Below are 14,652 nucleotides of genomic sequence, written 5' to 3'. Positions count from 1 at the left end.
AAAAATAAGAATTGGGCTGCCTGTCTAAACACAGACACATAGATTTTTAGTATGGAAGAGATTAGCATTTATATTACCTGTCCATGCCAAGCAGACGTCGTGTCATTTTCCTGATTCCTGTGTACCTAAAATCTTTAACCCCAAGTTTCATACAACTGGTCCCAGCTCCCATCTTACCTGGTTAGGTTCCTGCAGGCGGTGCCAAGAACATCTCTCCAGAGATGCTTCCAGAGTGAGTGTATTATGGTGAGAACTGGGGATATGGCAATAACGCTCTATCAAACCCATGACACCGAAATAAATTGATGGGCAGTGAAGGGGCAGATGGGCATAGTTCAATTGTGATTGAGCGCTTGAAGTCGAGGGGACACAGAACGTTATTTGACATTTGATCATTATCAAGCATTTATCCCCCTTCAAAATGGTTAAAGTATATTGAGAAGCAACTGATCATTCGCCATTGAATCATAAGATTAAGAATCTGCGATGTGATTTAAAAATTTCTACACAATCCAGTTTTATTAAAATCATGTCCTGATTACAAATAAGAACGTTATCCACCTTAGTGTAACTCGCTACCATCAGCAAGTATTTGTCCAACTAACAATTTTTTTTTTTTTTTAAATAGTCCATCGTAGTGGTTTATTATGCTGTTGTACATTGTCGCAGAGCGCTACCTTTCCATAATCCATAACTTGGCATAATTTCAGACGATAGATTTAAAATTTAAACTAGCATGGTTGTTCAAAGGAAACACGTGTTCATATTCAATCACGATTATTAACATCCTTTTCGTAATAACGTGTTGCAGCTTTCAATCATTAAATTTCAGAAATTAGATTTTAGAGCAAAAAGTTTGTATCATGACACGTTACAGTATATCAAGAGGACAAAATCATGTTAACGTAAAATAAAAACGCACAACTAAATGGCTCGTGGGAGCCTGAGACTAAAAACATAGCTAAAGCACAATACTAAAACAATGCAAAAAATATAAGGAAACAATACAAGTGTAATAAAAGGGTTTTAAATGACGAGGTCATGCATTACAATTCCTCCTGAGAACGAAACGCGCTCAGCCAGACGAGGGGGGTAAATTGCTGTGTGCATCAGGAGACGACGACGCAGATCTTGTTGAAATATTTAAACCTGGAAAGAGAGCAAACCACACACACGTCAACCGCCCGTTACACCCGCAGCGAACACGTGTTTCATTTATAAACAATCTACATTCATCTTTCTATTCTCATCAGCAACTTCAATCTGAATGGTCAAATTAATTCTCTATATCAGTTCCTCACTTCTACCAATACATGATTTATGTTTAGCTCAATCGTTGCCTACAAACAAGCAGTGCCAACGAGAGGATTAAGAATTACGATTTTTCGCAGAGCTCTCTTATACATGCTTTTTCTCCCAGTTCAAGCATTTCACAGTTACTCTGAAGGTTTAGCGAAGAGCGACTGTCAGACCATTCCTCTCAGAACTGAGGCATGAAGCCCATCTAAAGAGCGCATCAAGTGACCTTGGACCCTCCATATAGAGGATAGGTACTACTTCACCTCCCATTAGAATGTTTGTAGCGCAGGCCTATTCTCACCTTGAGTCAAACGCCGGTGTACGCTGCTTAGTAATAGCGAGCCGCAGGCGGCGGCGGCAACCTGTCGGCGTAGGGGTCTCTGGTACGGGGTAGGTTGTACATTGCGGGCCGAGAGATGGGAGAGAGTCGGGAACGCTCATAGGAGTAACCGTTACCGGCGGGGGGCATGGGGGGAGGAGGGGCCCTCCGAATGGGACTGCGATCCCTGGCGTAGTACGCAGAGGGGGGGGGAGGGAGGGGGCGACGCTCATATGGATCGAGGCCAGAGGTCATGAAACGCTCCCTGACCATGGAAGAGGGGGGCGGGGGAGGAGGGGGTAAGGAGCCTACACGCCTCTCATCATAGGTCATTATGCCGTAAGGGGCAGGGCGAGCCCTGTATTTCTCATAGTAATCCACCACGGCATAACTCTGCCTCTCGCGCTCATAAGCACGCTCTGGGTAAGGGGCTCGTCTAGGGGGAGGGGGTGGTGGAGGGGGGGCAGGGTACCCGTGATGAGGGGGTGGGTGACGACCTCTTAGATAGCTAGGGGGTGGAGGATCATGCCTCTCCCCGGGGTAGCCACGAGGGGGCCAGTACCCCCCCCTCTCAGGTGGGGGTGGGGGGTAGTCGTCTTCCTCCTCGTACCTGGGACGGCTCTTTGATATCTGAACATGGATACGTTTCCCTATTAGGGAAAGAAATGCCAAAGAACATGATTAGGTGGAAGACCAGTAGTTGCCACATTTCTAAATGTGTAACCTTCTCAAAGAGCATAACACTTTTAAAAAATCTTACCCTGGAATTCAATGTTGTCTAATCCCTTGATGGCATCCATAGCCTCGTCGGAGTTGTCCATGTGTACAAACGCAAAGTTTTTGACAATAGCACATTCAGAGACTGTGCCGTACTCCTCGAACAAAGTGCGGAGCTCATCATCGTTGCCTTTCTCCACGTTTGTCACGTGGAGTTTGACGGCTCCCTGGTTCTTCCCGCGACTAGCCTCGACATTTATCGCCGTGCCATGCAGCTTGTAGAGGTGCAGGCTGCGGATGGCTTTGGTGGCAGATTTACGGTCGTCCATGTGGACGAAAGCAAAATTCTTGACGATGGCGCATTCTGTGACGGCACCGTACTGGGAGAACAACACCTGAATTTCATCCTTGTCTGCCTCCCGAGGGAGGTTCCCAATGAAGATCTTGACCATACTTGAAGCAGTGTTGTAGAAAGCCTGATGTGAGGGGGGAAAGCTTAATGAGACTATGCGAACCAGCGAGATTGTAATTTAAACTAAATACAGTGGTGCACTTGTTATCGGCATCAAGCATGGGGGCTAGTAATCTAGTAGAATGTTAGCTAACCACTTTCGACAGAAACCGATCGTTCTAAAACCTCGATAAGTTTATTATTTCAGCAATATTATCATGTCCAAATTTTATAGAAGCAAAAATGAAAATAGAAAACGGCGTCGAATATTGTAAATCTCGTTGTCCTGCTACATTACCTAGCTAAAGTAGCTAATTTAGCTAGCTTGCCACCCCAATACGCACGTACCCGTTCGAGAAACGGTACTCCAAAATATTTTATTGCAAAACAGAATATTCCTCAATGCGGGTAGACAGAGTTCATACCTCGAGTCAATTTCAAATGTTTTAGCAGTAGCTATGTATTTTCTATTGACCAAGAAAGATTGAATGGAACGCTTACCTCAATCAGTTAGCAGCTTCACGGTCGTGAAAAAAATGGCTACACCGGCGTGCTAAAGAAGCCCGCCTACAGAGATGCGTCAACACAGCTGATTGGTTACACAACCGTTGTTCATTGATTAGCCTGGGAATGGACCAATGGAACAACATCCACGTTTATTCGAGTAATTCAGACCACCAATGACACTTCAAGTTGTTACAATGTAGCCAACACACAACGAGTAGGCCAGCGATACCGACCACCTCTGTCTGTGACATGAATTAGTTAGCTATAAATGTATAATACTAAATAGCTTGTAGGGTTGTTTAATATCCTAGTTAGGTACATATGAATATACTACTATTCGAACCAACTAATTCAAATGGTATTACATATATTAGCTTGCCTGTTATCCGTATTTTATTTAACAAACGTTTTTCTGTTTAAAAAAAAAAACTTTATTTGCGCCATTATCTGTCGGGCTATGTGTTGCATGCAACCATCAGTTTCACTGCTTCTGATTTTTTTGGGCATTCTGATTAGATGGCAGTCAATTGAAGTAAACTCTCCTTTCCCAAAACAGATCACTTGACACGCAACTGAATCACAGAATTACTTGGTTTAATTTATACTGCGTCTTTTAAGACCGTACTCACACGGACATAAAATAGATATATGGGCCCGTCTGTTACTGAAAAGCGTAAGGAAGTTGCATGGAGCCTTCAAAGGTGAACGCATAAAACAGACGTTCCCTAAGCATCTCATGCTATTTGGAAATTACATAATTTCCCATCACAGGATCAAGGCAAGCAGCAGTCACTGCCACTGGGGGTGCTGTTTCGGGTGCTGCTGACGTAACGATCGTCCTCTTGTCGTTGTTTGCTGTCCAGTTCCCTCCAACACTCGTTATAGTAGGTACACAACTTGGCGTGTCAGTAGACAATTCGCTGTACCCGTTCAAGTAGACAAAGCAAGTCAATCGTTGGACACAGTTTTACTGGAGCCTGACCTTTTGAGACGCTGCGGGCAAAACAACTATTCTTACCACCGAGATAAAGACAATTTCAAGTTGGATATTCACGCTTTCAAACCTCAATCCACTTGAGCCACAGACACCAAGTAAGTGTCATGATGTTGGAAAACTGCGCACAACATTGCACCGGTCTTATTTTCACAATTTGGACATTCATTTGCTAATTAACCAACGCGAATAAGCATGTGGAAATGTGAGCAGCATTTTCTATTCCTAGTTGAATTAGTTAAGAGTGTAAACGAAAGGACACTTTTTACATTAACATTTCAATTGCTCCTTGGTCATGTGACCTACTGACTTCAAACAAGGTTCAGAATGTCCATTGACTACCCTTATATTGCACACCCTTTAGTTTGTCGATGTTCATCGCACATGATTTTTCTAACTTTTTAATTTCAGAATGTCCATGGACTGTCAGATGAGCGGTAACGTGAATGATCCCGGAGCAGCTGGCGGGAGCCCTGGGGAGAGTTCTCTTTTCTTTGTGAAGGGCAGGGCACCCTGGAATGGGTTTACCTTGAGAGAGGGGCCCTGGAAATCATTGCGGTTTCAGCGTCGTCCGGTGAGCGCTCTCTGGCCCTTAAATCCGGGGGAGAGGGTGTAAATCTCATGCCGGTCCATACCCATATTAGCTAAATGTATCCCAAAATGAACAGCCTCTGGCACATAATGTAGGTAAGGGAAGTTGCCAAAAAAGATACTTAACTTCGAGATAAGGATTGGCTCGAATGGCAGGGTCGGTCAGGTCGTAGAATTTGTCTGAGGAGGGAGGCCAACATCTGATGTGGGTAGTGCCATCCACGCCCATTGATTTGCTGCGGAACCATAAAACGGACAGAAGAAGCCTAGGATCCCACTGGGCACGGATCACTGAATGTCAACTTGATAAAATTCAAAAAGGAGCGTACCCACCTGTCACGGTCACACTCAAATCACCCGTGGTGTGACTGTGACCCCCTCATGTCAAAGTGAGGAAAATCAATGAAGCGCTAGTAAAGGTGGTTCCTATGGCTCTGTCCCGGAGGGCTGACTGGGAAAGCAAATTATTGAAAGGGGATGATTATTTCGTTGCTTCTTCCGACACCCAGGCAATTGTGCAGATAGATACTGCGAGGGGTATTTGGGTTTAAGCCAATAAGTATTGCACTGGCTTTTGATGTCGATTGGGTGTAAAAAGCCAGTTAAAGTCCGCTGAAGGTTAGTATCGGCGACTGATGTCCAGTTAGTAAGACAAAAGCCTCTGATACCACCGGGCGTGACTCGAATGGATGTCAATTTGATGATATGACTGTAGCATGCTACCCTTCGCGGTCGCACTCAAACCACCTTCGGGGTGGCTGTGACCCCCTCAGGTCAAAGTGAGAATTCGATGAAGCCGGGGTAAACGGCGGGGCATATTTAAGAGTTTCGAGGTAGCCAAATGCCTCGTCATCTAATTAGTGACGCGCATTAATGGATGAACGAGATTCCCACAGTCCCTAGCTACTATCTAGTGAAACCACAGCCAAGGGAACGAGCTTGACAGAATCAGCGGGGGGCACTCAGACTGAGCAGGGACGGCCAGACTTGGGCTGGAGGTTGGATACTTAGTCTGAGCGGATAAAAGCGGGCGGGTCACCAGGTGCACAGAGCTTGTTTCAGGTAATCAGGTGCACAAGGACGCTTCCGAGGCGGGGGGCACTCCGAACCCAAGCAGGGGAGGCCGGACTCGGGGGCAGCACTCAGGCCGGAGGTTGGAGTGGGGACTTAGTCCGAGAGCAGAGAAAAAGCAGGCGGGTTACCAGTTGCACAGAGCCTGTTTAGAATTAGACGTCTACAGTCCCGCTGTCAGGAACCACATGCCACTCATAACCCCGTTACAGGCTCTGTGCACCTGGTCCCTGACAGCGGGACTGTAGACGTCTTAGTAATTCCAGGAGCTACACTCTAAGACCAAGTAAGAGGGGTGTTGACCGGGGAGGGAAAGTAGATGTGGAGGCCTGTAGTTCCAGGGAGTGGGCAGGCAGGGAGTGTAGGCCTAGAGGCCAGGAGTCAGAGGTCACCAGGTGCCTGCCTAGAGGTCAGGAAGACCCAGGGAAAAGGCCCAAGTTAATGTGTGAGTGACCAAAGAGCTATTGAAATTAGAATGTTTACAAAATTCATAGGAGTAATGGTTAAAGAGCTATTGAAATGAGAACATTTTGATTTGTCACTGTTGATGGTCCCTAAATGCTGTTGGTGGACGTAAGGAAAACTACAGGGGAATATCCGTCAAATATTCAACCTGAATCTGTCTTTACCTCGATCAGCTTACCCAACTTTACAGGATAGATAGAAACTTTGGAAGTGAACATTCAGAATGGTTTAGTTATCAGTAAAATCTTAATTAAGATAGTCTTGTTAGTGCTTACGACATTTGCAGATTATGATATGTAACATGAACACCTATGAAAAAGGCTACATTCAAAGCACAGTGGAATGACTTTCAACCAATGGACGTTTGAGGAAATGCTGACTGAGGTGGAATGATGCAATTCTGACGTCTCAAAACAACAATGTTAAAGCAAATATCAAAAGCACCTTAATTTGGTACTGCTTTAAGGAAATACCCTGAACATTGTCCCTATGAAATAATTGTTATTCATGCCATCACTGACATCCCATCTGCGCTGTTATTCTGTATAGTAATTTTATTTAGTGCCAGAATAACAAAAGGCAGAATATTCCTCTGTTTTTCTCTTAGACCAAGTTAACCAGAAAGTGAAAGAAAACATCCCTTCAATTGCATCAGCCATCATAAGATCCATCATGGAGGTGTCTCACACCATGGAAACAGAGGAGCTGATGACATGCCTCCAGATCCAGCTCTACACTGCATATTGCCCCTGGACACAAGTACCAGGCTGAGGACCCAGTGAGGCAATTGTGCATTGAGTTTCTTTCATAGATTACTTTTACTACAATAACAGCCATATTGTATTATTTTCTCTTTAATTAGAAGCAGTTTTCTTAAAATGCTTAACATTCTGAAAGCTTAAATCAAAATATTGACTGTGGCAACAAGCTATCAGTACCTCAAATGTTTTTATATTCTACCTTATAACCTACTCCTCAAGTATTATCCAGACTTACGTTATTTTATAAAATGTGACACTAAAGAATGTGAATATTACCCTTTTTCATGATACCCAAATAAGAGCAAGAATCAGAATTCAATGAAGGACGATGTTAAGGTGGGGGAAGGATATTGTTATGTCACCGTTTTGTAAATGTTGATTATAATAATTAAACCGTTTGATTTGATTATCGTGTTAAAGGCTTTGGCAAGTAGAAGCAACAAAAATTTTACCTGTGAGGAACAAAGGCACATTCTGAAAAACTGGCTATACCTGTATATGTTTTAGTCTACCTGCATGTGAGATGATATGACCCCTATTTTCTCTATCTTGGAGCTGAAGTTAGTGAGCCAGTCAAACGATGTAAAATTCAATTGCTCACATCTTCTCACAATCATATTTATTCATTGAGTGCCTAGCTGAATCACAATAGGCCATAGTAACTTCAAATGAAAGGACTTGTGAAGACATATTGGCAAGGTCCCCTATCCCTAGGTGACTATCAACCCCTCTTCCACTCTCTTGCCTGGCAAATTTAACCAGAAATAGAACTATGCAGGCAGAGAAGGAGAAGAGACAGGGCAACTAGCTCTGAAGCCAGTATGGCCCAGCACAACTTGGGCCTGGACCTGAATGCGTTCATGCTCATCTACCTGCAGGAGGTAACCCCCTCTCACCCACCCCTCCTGGAAACAGCGGTAGACTCCAGAGTCAGACAGAGAGGCCTGGTGGATGAGGTAGCCGTTTCTCCCTTGAGAGATCCAGAGAGTGGGAGCTGTTCTTCTGGAGAAGGTCCAGCTGGGTTAGAGGCAGTGCATCTCGTTCCCAGTATACAGGGCTGTGGGCAGGGAGGTCATTAGAAAGAATATAAAATATATTAAAACCAATACTGCAATGTAGTAACATTGTTAGACTGGTAGTTGGATCTGAAATATCCCGTTATACTTTGATAACATACCTGAATCATCCATTATAAATGCAGAAATGTGTCGACTGATTGGTGTGTAGTAGGTGGCTTATTGCAAGCTTAAAGAGCCCCTGAAGAGGAAACGGGCATCAGCTCACCTGTACACAGAGACAGAGGGACAGAGCAGCACAGTATCCAAGGAGGCTGTGATGTCAACAGGCTTCAGGAGTGACCGATGGAGGATTCGCAGAGTGGTAATGTCCTCCTAGTCATGCAGACAAGAGGTCGGACAGTCCTGGCAACATGTTTCTATGATGACCTCTTGACCCAGGACAATGGAGAAACCTTGTAATTTCTCTAGACATCTCTGAACCACCCCAGACTGAAGGGCCACACCCGGGATCCCCTCTCCTGTGCTCACATTGAAGACCTGTGCATAGCACAACCTAAGTAGAACAAAGGAAGTTAGGAAACAGCACTTCTAGTGGCTGTAATGACACCACACCTCTCACTGTTACAGATAGAGGAACTTAAACCTGTAGTAGTCTGCTGCTCTTGCCTCTGAGGCAAATCCACTCACACAGGTCAAACTTTGTCATGCATTGATGGCAATGGGACACAGTGTGAAAATGTTGCTTAAATAGAAGTAACTACACTCAGCCAATCCTCTTCCTCTCTCCAAGTTCCCCACAGCAATTTCAACCCTGCCACTCACCCCATACTGTGAACACCTCCCCCAGCCTCACTTAAGTTTTCCCTGGGCAATTGCTCATGGTGGGATGCGTGTGATATCCTGCACCTCAAACTGAGCCAGGGTCACATCCCGCACCTGGCAGGTATAGAGTCCAGACCCAGGTGTCAGTGAAGACAAGGTTATGCTCTCCACCTCTGAGGTGTGACTGGAGGTCATTATCAGTCGAAAACTGTGCCAGAGGGTCGCTGGTCTGATGTGGTCAGAGGTTAAGGGTTGCGCACGGGCAGGAGGTTCACTGGCGAGCATGCTGAGTTTAGATGCGAGGTAAGTCCTGTGTCTCAAAGGCGGAGGCAGGAGCCTGAGGGCGAGTCTGGCTGGCCACCATAAGGGATGATTGAAAAACCTATACACCTCCTGGTTCTATCCTGAACAGAGCTCTGTATTGGATATTGGAGTATAGTCACAGAGCTCTCCATAGATTGATGTTCCTTCTTTGCCTGCTTGGAGCTCTCTGCAGACCCAAGCCAAACCTTTGCCTGTTGGTTTCGGAGTGCTCCAAGTCCACAGCAGGTAACACTAGGGGAGATTCACTCTTTCACAGTTGGTGGTGTCAGCCTTCAGCAGACTGGTGGGGGCTCTACTGGTCTGGATCACTATTGGAGATGAGCTGTAGCCTGTGTCCAAGATTCCCTGGATGGTCCACTTGATCAAAGGGTGTAGGGAGGAACCAGGGCAGACCAGAGTGGCAGGGTTAAGGCTGAGTAGGGGCAGAGTACAAGTCTTCCCAGTGCCACACTCAACCAATGTGGCTTCAGAAGGAGAAACACAATGCCACACCCCAGACAGGAGCATGACCAATAAGCTCACAACAGCACACTCCATGGTCCCGTAGGGCTATCTCCAAGTATTTCTATGATATGTACAGTTGAAGTCAGATGTTTACATACACCTTAGCCAAATACATTTAAACTCAGTTTCACAATTCCTGACATTTAATCCTAGTAAAAAATCCCTGTTTTAGGTCAGCTAGATCACCATTTTATTTTAAGAATGTGAAATGTCAGAATAATAGTTGAGAGAATGATATATTTCAGCTTTTACTTTCTTCATCACATTCCCAGTGGGTCAGAAGTTTACATACACTCAATTAGTATTTGGTAGCATTGCCTTTAAATTGGCCTAGAGGGGAAGAGATGGGAGAAATAGGATGGAGACAAGTTTAATTAGAAAGGGTCCACTAAGCAGGGGAAAATGTGTCCATACAATTAAAAATAAATCCGACATTTAGTATAAACGACCAGACTTAATCTAATATTTTCATTATAGACACCTCCATAATTTCACAATTCCACTTAAAATAATTTCACAATACCTTTGAGCAGAATTCCACTTCCCTACCAACCTCTTGTGCAAGGAAAGAACACGAGGCCTAGAGGACGGTAGAAACAAGACGGGGATCAGTTGGATTGAAAAGGATACAAAAAAAAGATACTAAGCATGGGGCAAAGTATGTCAAATGGGATTTAAAGTAGGTGAGGGGGATTGGCAGAATGTTCTTAAAACATGTAATCCACTGTTTCATTTGATAAATTATACTTCTGTATAAATTATCAATTAATGTAACATTACCTCCATATATCCTCATTGGACAGTATAAGACACCCAGGCTTACTGACCTCAGAACAGCAGTCTCCTACAGTACAGTGTGTCCACAACACCAATCCACAGATCATGGTTCTAACAACCTACAAAAAGCAGGTGCTAAGAACAGGGCTAATACTGTCATAAATGCGAGAGCAAAAACCAAAACATGAAATATATTTAAGAGTGTGACGGTGAGGAACATGGTAGGGTATCTAGTGGTTGAGTGATTGGGAAGCGTCATTGAGCAATTAAGCGCTTTGAGATCACAAGAGATGGATGACATTTTGAACTTTGCGATGGCAAATGTATAAAGTGGGTAATTTCCCCCATTACTTTGAAAATAACTAAACACTAAAACGTATTTTCAGTAGAATGGACTGAAATGGCATAGATTAAGTTAGTGATATTGGCTTCCCATGACGACAAAGAGTATTTTGTCTGAAATCAAAACGTAATCTGTAAAGAAAAGAAAATCATACATAAACGCAGCTTTGGGGTATCTTGGTATAAAAATCGGCATATCATTTAACAAAAAATGTCTAACAAATCAAATATACATTGGTAGTTAACTTAAATCACTATGCCGACAGTTACGTTGCAAAAGGTCTTGAATACCGGTAAATACCACCTACAGCCAAGACCAAACCAATTAAAGCGAAGTTCTACTTAAAACGTTATTATGTGGTTTATTTCTCAAACTGTAGCTAGATACATCTCTTAAGTTTCTGAAAGATATCTCCACAACCTTCGCAACATTCAGGTTTACCAAAATTACATAAATTGCTCTTTAACTATTATTCAAATATTCCATTCATAAATGTCACAGTTTAGGTTTTCATCCATTAACATTACTTTTTTTTTAAAGTATGGAGTGACCGCAAGCAATAAATAATAATAAAAGTCTTCCAGTAAATCGCAGGTGAACGCAACGCAATCCGCCACAGGCGAAGTGGGGTATAGCGCCACGTGCATCAGGAGACAACGACAATCTTGGCAGATAATTTAAACCTGGAAAGAGAGCAAACCACACAAGTCAAAGCGCATTGTACTCATGGATGAACGCGCTCAGGTTCAGAAAAATGCCCTGCATTCTTTATAAAGGTATATTACGATTTGACATTGTTCAGTTGAAGCAGATTTGGAGAGTTTATGAAGGCTAAGGAGATGGAGAAACAATGTCCTTGGACATTAAGCCTCAACGTGAGGTTATCCCCAATTCAATATATAACAAATAAAAAAATTGAGCTAGATAGGGAGTTGACTTGCATAGTATAATACCCTGTCTCTGATATCTCACCTTGAGTCAAACACCAGTGTGCATTCAGTAAGAGTAGTGTGCAGGAGGCAGTGGAGGGACCCTGTCAGCGTAGGGGTCCCTGGAACGTGGTAGGTTGTACATTGCAGGCCTGGACAGAGGAGAGAGCTGGAAGCGCTCATAGGAGTAGCCGTTACCCATGCGGGGCATGGAGGGAGGAGAGGGTCTCCTGATGGGACTGTGGTCACTGCGTAGTAGGAGGACAGAGGTGGGAGGGGGTGACGCTCATACCGGGCGAGAGAGGAGGCCGCAAGGCGAGCCCTAACCATGGCAGAAGAGGGTGGTGGTGGGGGTATGGAGCCAACTCGCCTCTCATCTCCATAGCCTGAGAAGCAACCGTAAAGGGCAGGGCGAGCTCTGTACTTCTCATAGTAATCCACCACCGCTAGCTTTCCCTCTCGCGCTCATAAGCACGCTCTGGGGGGTATGGGGCTCGTCTAGGGGGAGGGGGTGAAGGGAGGCCAGGGTACCCCCCTGACATGCAATCTCTGTAATGAGGGGGTTCCGGCTCCCCCTGTCCACAGGGTAGCCGTGAGGTGCTGGCCAGTATGCGCCATTATTTGGTGGGGGGCCATAATCCTCTTCCTCCCGTCTGGGACGTCTTTTTGATATCTGAACGTGAAGATGTCTGCCTAAAGAGGAAAACCATGATAACCAGTCAGACAGTGACACACAAAACTAAAGTCCATATTTAACATTGGGACTTCCCAACAGTGAATATTAAATGAGGGTCTGTTTCTTACCTTGGTAGTCAGAGTTGTCTAATCCCTCTGGCATCCATGGCCTCATCAGAGTTGGACATGTGGACAAAAGCAAAGTTTTTGACAACAGCACATTCTGTGACTGTGCCATACTCCTCAAACAAGGTGCGGAGCGCATCTTCTTCGCCTTTCTCCACGTTAGCCACGTGAAGTTTCACCAGACCCTGGTTCTTTCCCCTGCTTGGCTCCACATTGATTGGCCTGCCATGAAGCTTTAATAGGTGCAGGCTGCGGATGGCTTTGGTGGCAGACTTACGGTCATCCATGTGGACGAAGGCATAGTTTTTGAACTTTGCACAATCTGTCACTGCACCATGTTGAGTAAACAGAGCCTCGAGCTCATCCTTCTCGACCTCGTTAGGGAGGTTTCCAATAAAGATCTTCACCATATTTGTGTCAACGCAAAGCCTGTGAGTGGAGAGGCATGTCAATATACCAGTTAGCTGCAAACAAAGTTGTGATGGTGAGAGTGGGCAGAAGTGAAAGGAAATGATTAACGTTAGACGTTACCTGAAGTTAGCAAGCTAACAGTTTTTTTTATTTGTGTATTAACACAAAATACAAAAAAAATGAAATAAACAATCAAGAGTACATAAACCTAACAGACTTACATATCAAGATTCATTTTCAATTTGTTAAATACTTTTATGGTGTGCATTGCTTTTACTGATTATTTCAAAATAATATTTCAATTCCATCTTAAATAATGTGAAGAGGGGTTTGTTCTCTGCCCACTTCATTTTATGGACAAAGAATCTTCCATGAAAAATAAACAAATTAACAATGAAAGTTAAATCAGGGTCCATATCATTTGGTTCAAAATAAAACATAATATCAGTCTTTCAAATTAATATTGATAGTTTCTTTTAAAATAAAATCTTCTAACTCACACCAAAATCGTCTGACATAAGAGCAGTCCCAAAATAAATGGTGAAGAGTCTCTGGGTCACAATCACAAAACACACATTTGTTATCAATAGCTATTTTAAATATGTGTATAATAAAGGTCTTTACAGGGTAGATTCTATGAATGAGTTGGTATGATACTTCTTTCACACTAGATATACAATATTTACCAGATAACAAAACTTTGTTCCAGTTCACTTGTCCTAGGGCTGCATTCCAGTACATTTTAGCAGAGGAAATAGTAACATAGTTTCCTTATATACAGTACATGTTATTACATTTATAGTTTAAAATGTCAATACCTTTAAATTGTATTGAGGCTACAAAATCCTCAACAGGTGCACTTGGAGTATTGTTATATTCTCCTAAAAGAAAAATAGCACCTTTAGGGACAGCGCTAACAATCATTTGAAACTCCTTGGGAGTGAATGTAGCATTGTGTGTTCTAATAAATTCTGGATAATCATATAGTTGTCCATCATTACTCAATAAATTGTTTAACCCCAATAATGTTGTTGTCAAACCAGTTCTGGAAAACCAAAGACTTGGTTTTGTATTTTATGTCTTTATTATTCCAGATTGTATACCTATGAGGGGAAAAATTGTGTTTGAACATCAGGTTCCAAGTTAGAAGTACTTGTTTATAAAAGTTTGCAAGCTTAATAGGGATTTTACCCATATCAAAGTTGCATTTGAGTAAGAATTCTAGACCACAAATATTTTTGGAACATTAAATTAGGGATGATATTCCAGATGCAACCCTTATTTCTTAAATCGTTTTGTATCCATTTAATCTTAAAATATTATATTAGAGGTTTTAAAATCCAGAGCATTCAACCCTCCCTCACCTTGGGTGCTACATATCACCCCTTTTCTTAAATAATAAGGTTCATTACTCCATATGAAGTTAAATAATTTAGTATCAACCATTATAGTTACTGACAGAGGAACATCCAAGGCAAGGGAAGAATAAACTAATCTGGACTGACCTTCAGATTGTGATAAAAGTACTCGTCCAGATAAAGAAATAT

The 14,652-nt window shown here is 43.3% G+C and overlaps 1 protein-coding gene, 1 long non-coding RNA gene and 1 pseudogene across 3 annotated transcripts; 1 reads left to right on the top strand and 2 right to left on the bottom strand.

Annotated features, from left to right (window-relative positions):
* Positions 1–492: 492 nt before the first annotated feature.
* LOC110532947 (RNA-binding protein 4.1) lies at positions 493–3,410 on the bottom strand. Its single transcript, XM_036987514.2, has 4 exons — positions 3,288–3,410; positions 2,379–2,811; positions 1,601–2,268; positions 493–1,149 (listed from the first exon to the last, which is right to left on the bottom strand). The coding sequence occupies exons 2-3, from the start codon at positions 2,785–2,787 to the stop codon at positions 1,628–1,630; spliced, it is 1,050 nt and encodes a 349-aa protein (XP_036843409.2). The 5' UTR covers positions 2,788–2,811; positions 3,288–3,410; the 3' UTR covers positions 493–1,149; positions 1,601–1,627.
* On the top strand, positions 3,376–7,581 carry LOC118966012 (uncharacterized). 2 transcript variants are annotated; one of them, XR_005053199.2, is made up of 3 exons: positions 3,376–4,385; positions 4,699–4,861; positions 7,022–7,581. It is a non-coding gene; the product is annotated as an uncharacterized LOC118966012 (long non-coding RNA). The 2 variants fall into 2 exon arrangements; XR_016483146.1 differs by having other exon boundaries at positions 3,499–4,385; positions 4,699–4,974.
* Positions 7,582–11,960: 4,379 nt separating this feature from the next.
* Positions 11,961–13,104, bottom strand: LOC110533003 (RNA-binding protein 4.1-like; annotated as a pseudogene).
* Positions 13,105–14,652: the final 1,548 nt, after the last annotated feature.

Source organism: Oncorhynchus mykiss, chromosome 9 (genome assembly GCF_057628025.1).
Source record: "Oncorhynchus mykiss isolate SJ-2025 chromosome 9, ASM5762802v1, whole genome shotgun sequence".
Classification (NCBI taxonomy): Eukaryota; Metazoa; Chordata; class Actinopteri; order Salmoniformes; family Salmonidae; genus Oncorhynchus; species Oncorhynchus mykiss.
This window is presented reverse-complemented; position numbering and strand designations above follow the sequence as displayed.

What these genes read in the sequence shown, in the direction of transcription:
- LOC110532947 (XM_036987514.2), bottom strand. Translation starts at nt 2,787, where the DNA reads ATGGTCAAGATCTTCATTGGGAACCTCCCTCGGGAGGCAGACAAGGAT. An exon ending in AGACAACATTGAATTCCAGG is followed by an intron (nt 2,269 to 2,378) that starts GTAAGATTTTTT and finishes TTTCCCTAATAG; the next exon opens with GGAAACGTATCCATGTTCAG.